Source organism: Oncorhynchus gorbuscha, unplaced genomic scaffold, assembly GCF_021184085.1.
Source record: "Oncorhynchus gorbuscha isolate QuinsamMale2020 ecotype Even-year unplaced genomic scaffold, OgorEven_v1.0 Un_scaffold_4641, whole genome shotgun sequence".
In the NCBI taxonomy this organism is placed as follows: Eukaryota; Metazoa; Chordata; class Actinopteri; order Salmoniformes; family Salmonidae; genus Oncorhynchus; species Oncorhynchus gorbuscha.
In genome coordinates, this window is record NW_025748618.1 from 18,722 (window position 1) to 25,680 (window position 6,959).

At 36.6% G+C, this 6,959-nt stretch overlaps 1 protein-coding gene across 1 annotated transcript; it reads right to left on the reverse strand.

Annotated features, from left to right (window-relative positions):
• Positions 1 to 1,083: 1,083 nt before the first annotated feature.
• On the reverse strand, positions 1,084 to 5,044 carry LOC124028671 (sushi, nidogen and EGF-like domain-containing protein 1). Its single transcript, XM_046340671.1, has 5 exons — positions 4,737 to 5,044; positions 4,462 to 4,557; positions 4,165 to 4,291; positions 3,194 to 3,232; positions 1,084 to 2,073 (listed from the first exon to the last, which is right to left on the reverse strand). The coding sequence occupies exons 1-5, from the start codon at positions 5,025 to 5,027 to the stop codon at positions 1,934 to 1,936; spliced, it is 693 nt and encodes a 230-aa protein (XP_046196627.1). The 5' UTR covers positions 5,028 to 5,044; the 3' UTR covers positions 1,084 to 1,933.
• Positions 5,045 to 6,959: the final 1,915 nt, after the last annotated feature.

Below are 6,959 nucleotides of genomic sequence, written 5' to 3' on the forward strand. Positions count from 1 at the left end.
TACAGATACATTAGGCTACAGATACATTGGGCTACAGATACATTGGGCTACAGATACATTAGGCTACAGATACATTGGGCTACAGATACATTAGGCTACAGATATTGGGCACAGATACATTGGGCTACAGATACATTAGGCTACAGATACATTAGGCTACAGATACATTAGGCTACAGATACATTAGGCTACAGATACATTGGGCTACAGATACATTAGGCTACAGATACATTAGGCTACAGATACGTTAGGCTACAGATACATTGGGCTACAGATACATTGGGCTACAGATACATTAGGCTACAGATACATTAGGCTACAGATACATTAGGCTACAGATACGTTGGGCTACAGATACATTAGGCTACAGATACATTGGGCTACAGATACATTGGGCTACAGATACGTTGGGCTACAACTACGTTAGGCTACAGATACGTGTTGCAGTAATAGGACATAGACCTAACGTTTGAGCGAGCGAGAAAAATACTTTTAGCGCAAGCCCTGATCCGAATGACTCGACTGCCCCAGCACAGAGAGAAAGATAATTGCTCTTTTTCAGGGACTCACAAGGATCAATTGAATGTCCTGATGCCGCAGGAAAATTCTCTGCCACAAAGAGGGATGAAGTTAAGACATCTGTACATTGAGCTAATACTGTCACGCCCTGGTCTTAGTATTTTGTGTTTTCTTTATTATTTTGGTCAGGCCAGGGTGTGACATGGGTTAATTATGTGGTGTGTTTTTGTCTTGTTTTTTTTGTAGGTATTGGTATTGTGGTATAGTGGGGTTATCTAGAAAGGTCTATGGTTGCCTGAAGTGGTTCTCAATCAGAGGCAGGTGTTTATCGTTGTCTCTGATTGGGAACCATATTTAGGCAGCCATATTCTTTGAGTGTTTCGTGGGTGATTGTTCCTGTCTCTGTGTTTGTTTGCACTAGATAGGCTGTTTAGGTTTTCACATTACGTTTATTGTTTTTGTATTATTCGTGTTTATCTTTGATTAAAGATGTATCGAATTAACCACGCTGCATTTTGGTCCTCCTCTCCTTCATCGGAAGAAAACCATAACAAATACTTGCAATCAGACTTCCAGTATATATTTAAAAGTAATCAGGTTAATTACAGTTGTGCAATAAGAATACAGTTATCAAGGAGAAAATATAGGGAGGCTTCAATGTAAAAAGATACTCACTTATCTAAGTCTATAAGCCTAGAAAATACCACAATGACATAGAAAATGTATGTCAGGAGATTGGTTAACAATTGCTCCCATAAGTAAGAATATTTCCAACTTTTTCCTTCCCAGGGCAGATCCAGATCTCAATACTTACCCTAATGTAATTACCATCACTCTGCTTGGCCAAAACAACGATACAAAATAATGAAAACATCCAACACTCTCAGAACTAAATCAACACAAGTCAATCTGAATGACAGGAGCGCACATCTGTGTTGCTCCTGCTTTGAATCCACCGCTGTCTGGCAACAGAGTAACATAGTTATCACTCAGTCCTTGCACCCATAGATCCATCTATGAATTTGGGTTACATTTCTCCAGCCCCATTCCTCAACCGTTTATCAAAAAGTGGCACAGTGATCGCTTTGTTTCTATTGGAATTTGCCACTTTAATGAATAGGTAAATATATTTCAAGTTATCCATCTACACAAATAAATCAATACAATAGCTAAGCCCATTAAAACACCCAGGAAGAAGGGCCCAAGGAAAATGGGAGTGGATCTGGAGTAACTCAAAGGCGCAACTGCACATACAATACTGTTTAGAATATTTAGACAATAGGCTCCCTCCTTCCCCACTCTCATTCTTCCAGTGCACTCCAGCCTTCACTTTGAAAGAGAAATCTCTCGAACGAATAGCACATGCACTATGGCTGCCAATAAAACCACTCCCTTAATTGCAACAAAGTAAGAATCAATTATTTAAAATGGTAAGAAACACCAGAATTAACAAAGTGCTCAGCATATAAACGGAACCAGTCAAACCCTGTCCTTTACAAAAAATGGAATCTATGCAGAAGTCATCAACTGCGAATGGCTCATCAGATGTAGAAGCTGGAAGGAATAGAGACAGAGGTTTGATACAGAGATGCAGCATAATATGAATAACAATGTAACAATTTGGCAATTATGTAACAGTCTTCCAGGACCATCTTCCTGTAGGGTCATCCTCGCCCCCTACGATTTTGTTGTTGATGGAGCGGATGCCACACACGAAAGTGAGAATACTTTTGTTAGAATTTTGACATAATAACAATTCTAGAATTTAGCCAAACTGCTTTTAGATTGAGGCTGGACACAAGATGCTCGGGAATGGGTCTTTTATTTAACATTACACAATCCACCGGCACCGCTCAACATTCCAGATAGTGCCAAGGAAGCCCAAAATGTGTCTTCTGCAGAGGACAGGACAAAGCCAGAATAATACTTGATCAGTCATAGTGTAAAAACTATTGGTCGCTAAATCCGGAGAAATGACGGACCGTGTAGGAAACTGTTGGTCATTAAATCCGTCTCGAAGGACCATGTAAAAATGATTGGTCGCTAAATCCGGAGAAATGACGGACCGTGTAGAAAACTGTTGGTCATTAAATCCGTCTCGAAGGACCATGTAAAAATGATTGGTCGCTAAATCCAATAAGGATGAGAAATAGCAGAGTTCTGGTGCAGGAACAGGATAATAGTGCTATTTAATGTTATCAATCAGTCATAGGCTATACACATTTATCTACTGTTTCATGGATAACCCACTTAAGAGGTTAACATTTTTCTCAAAATGAAAATAAATCATTTTGAGCGATTTAAACACTTGACATCATCTAGCGTGCATCATGTGATTTTATACTATAACAAGTAGGCAAAGTCTACTTTTACTGGTTAAAGTGATGTTGCACACCAGATGATGTCAAAGTGTATCCTGGTGAACTTATCTCGTTAGTTTAACAAAAAAAAGTTTTATTTACTATGGCTCAATATTTAAATTCTAATTTTGCCCAAAACCATGTCAGACCAGAGGGATCACTATCAGACACATCAGCAAGTGGCCATTCCATAAAGGGATTAGAGTCCAGGTGTTCTTTTAATATACCATTGGTTTCAGTCAGTTACAATCCAGTAAGAGAGAATTGAGAAGTGAATTGAAATCAGCTATTTATTGGGTGTAATGTAAACTCACCAGGGGTTGTTGAAGGGCCATCAGTTGTTGAAGTGGTCGCTGGAAGATATAGACAGAGAGGTTGGAAACTTAACACAAGCACTTCCTGTAAAGTCCCGTAGCCCCCAAAATATGAGATTTGGACTCTTTTATAAACTCTCAAAGCCCCGCCCGCCTTCGATCCTGCCGATTGGATTGTATAGAGCAGTACAGCTGTTTCAACTCCTATCACCTGCTCCCCTTTCTCTCCCTGAATGTTGACCAATTCCACTGACTACTTAACTAAACTCTTTGCAGTCCATAAGTCATTCATTTTCAATGGAGGCAGATCACCTTGATTTGTCCCACTCTTGTGTGTTTTCCGTTGTACCCTGCTGCAACCACCAGTTAGTTGATTTTAAATGTATTTTGTGACATTTTAAGAGTATCAACTCGACAGCAACAATAATTCAGGAGGGCCGAGGTAAATTATTGTTTGCTAGAATTCTAGAATTCACAAAATAATGTTTTAGCATGGAGCACAAGCTAGCAGCACAACTCAACATTCCAGATAGTGCCAAGGAAGCCCAAAATGTGTCTTCTGCAGAGGACAGGACAAAGCCAGAATAATACTTGATCAGTCATAGTGTAAAAACTATTGGTCGATAAACTGAGAAATGACGGACCATGTAAAAACAATTGGTCCCTAAATACAATAAGGAAAAAATACCAGAGTGTTGGTGCAGGAATGGGATAATAGTGCTATTTAATGTTATCAAGTGATGTTGCACACCAGATGATGTCAAAGTGTATCCTGGTGAACTTTCTTTAAAAAAAAATGTTTTAAACATAGCCATCAAGTAGAAGTAGCTGTAGATATAATACTTTACAAATGTATTTCCAAATACATTCACGTAAACTACTTTTAAAAACGTTGAATAATTATTTTGAAATGTATTTAAAGTAATTGAAATACATGAAATAGTATTTGAACCCAGGTTTGTTGAAAGTACCATTTGTCTGGAAGGCCCAGCGACCAGTGACGTTGACATTGCTGGTGTAACTGAAAGTTGTGTCGTTGCTTTGAAATGACCCCGGGATCGAGAAGTAGTGGATGGAGTTGACTGTGTCATAGCCAGCCTAGAAATACACATATCATAGATTGTTATTATAATTTATTAAAAGCATCAGAGATGAAATACTATCCATACATAATTCACATCAGGAATGCAATTTATGCTCATGATAATGAATATAAACCCATATATTATTCTTCATGAAAATGTATAATATGCATTCATTCTTCTGACCTGAATATTTTGAGTTGTTGGTGCAATCTCCCCATAGTTCATCAGGATGAAGGAGGATTGGCCACCAGCAATCAGAACCACTTGGAAGGTGATTTCCTTATATTAAGGAAATTAGATACACATTTTAATACATACTGTAGCCCCTGTGTCATGTACCAATCTTGCCCATTATACATCTTATATCATAGCTTCACAGGCTTTTACTAATCGGCTTAAAAATAACTAAGCATCACTTTAGCTGACAATAGAAACAGAGTCACAACAAAAAGTCTTACTGTTCCAAAAGTGTTGTAGTAGGGAACCTTATCCCAGGTAGCAACGAAGACCCAATTAACAGAGAAGCCCAGATTTGGGAAGTACTGATTCATATCTTGTGTGGCCTGTTGAAGAACACTGCCACTGCTGTACTGCCGGTAAGAGATGGTACCATTCCGCCTGTTGTCCAAATCGGTCCAAAATGGAGCAATCAGATCTCTTGAGGAAAATGCAGGGAATCGGTATGGTGTGTAACTGGCAAATGCTGCATTGAAGGTCAGATGTCCATTGTGGTTCACCTGAAATGACATTTCTTAATTGAAATGGAAATAAAGCCTGTATGACAGTTTAGACACAACTGGTTACGCTTCATCATTTGTTTATGTGTAAGGACAGATCGTTGGAGAAGATGGTTTTGCATCGCTTACAACACCGACAAGTGAAAGTAAATGAATGGGTGAATAAATAAAGTACATGCAACATATTGTATGGGACACTTTTAAATGTACTTTTAGAGACCATTCAATACAATACTCATAATTAAAACAAAAGCAGTTTAAGTCCAAATAGATTAGACTAATAAAGGAAATAGAGGAAGTAACAGTGCAGGCAGATGGTAATGGAAATTGTACTGTAGAGGCACAAAATAGGCTGAGAAAAAAAACAAAAAGAAATGGAGGTACTTATTCAAGAATGATCAAGTGTAATGTATTACAAAAATAAAGTGAATTAGATGGAAAATTGTGAAAAATGCACAACATTTCTCTTTAATCTTCAACATAGAAATTCTACCGAAAATAATTTACAGAAACTTGTTAAAAATGATGGAGTTATCCATGATTAAAATTATAATTTATTAATTTATAAAAAGGAAGCAAAATATTTTAAGCATGTTTTCTTTTCAGTCTCCTCTATTTGCACTGAATGGTGTTAACTGTTATGATTTCTTTCCTAATAATAATAATAATAATTTAAAATTAACACATTTACAGAAAGACCTGTGTGAATGCCAACTTACTGAAGAGGAACTTTTGAGGCAATAAAATATTTTCAGTCTGGAAAACATCAGGGCTTGACAGTATACCGGTAGAGGTACATCAGAACTTTTTGATGTACTCAAATATCCATTATTAGCATATTTGAATTACTCCTATACAAATGGTAGATGTTAAAGTTCTCAACAAGAAGGTGTGATTTCATTACTACTAAAACAGGACCCAAGTGGTAAGTATAAAGATCCAGTCCATTTTAAATACAGGAAGCCTCTAATGCTTCAATGTTGTGATGTGAAAATCCTGGCGAAATGCATAGCACATAGAATAAAAAAGGTTTTACCAGATATTGTTCATTGCTGATCAGACAGGATTTTTACATGGACTATATATTGGAGATCATATATGACAATTACTTGAAACAATTGAACATTATGAAACATAGAAGATACCAGGCTTGGTCTTCATAGCAGATTTTGAAAAGGCATTTGATAAAGTACGACTAGAATTTATATATAAATGCCTGGATTACTTTAATTTTGGTGAATCTCTTAAACAATAGGTTAAAGTTATGTACAGCAACCCCAGGTGTAAAATAGTAAATAATGGTTACTTCTCAGAAAGTACTGAGCTTTTAAGAGGAGTCAAACAAGGCTGTCCGTTGTCTCCATGTCAGCTATTAAAATGAGATCCAACAAGAACATCAAGGGGTTAGAAATCCAGGGGATAAAAACAAAAATGTCAATGTGCTGATGACTAGTTTTTTCTTAAGTCCGCAATCTGGATCCCTGCACTGTCTTATTTAATTTGATTTGGAATGCTAAGCCAGACAAATTAAACATACCTATTTATATAATGAATATGAGTTTGGGGGGGCTAAAATTATTAAATATTAGCATTTGAAACCTTTCCCTAAAAGCTTCACTAATACATAAATGATACTAAACCCAAAATGGTTCTCCAGTAGATTATTAAGAAAGGCTCGGCCTTTGTTCAAAAATGGCCTTTTTGCTTTTATACAGATCACAACTTCTCATTTCTGACAAATTGAAAATGAAATTTTGTTTAAAGTATCGCCCTTTCTTAAACAAGCCATACAAAGCTGGTTACAATTTCAGTTTTATCCTCAAGACAAGATAGAACAAATATTACAACAAATATTATGGTTAAACTCAAATATACTGATGAATAAAAAAACATTCTTTATAGATTTTTAAAAAAATGGTATTATATTTATTAATGATATTATGA

What these genes read in the sequence shown, in the direction of transcription:
- LOC124028671 (XM_046340671.1), bottom strand. Translation starts at nt 5,027, where the DNA reads ATGTCATTTCAGGTGAACCACAATGGACATCTGACCTTCAATGCAGCA. An exon ending in ACTACAACACTTTTGGAACA is followed by an intron (nt 4,558 to 4,736) that starts GTAAGACTTTTT and finishes CCTTAATATAAG; the next exon opens with GAAATCACCTTCCAAGTGGT. An exon ending in TGGCCCTTCAACAACCCCTG is followed by an intron (nt 2,074 to 3,193) that starts GTGAGTTTACAT and finishes TATTCCTTCCAG; the next exon opens with CTTCTACATCTGATGAGCCA.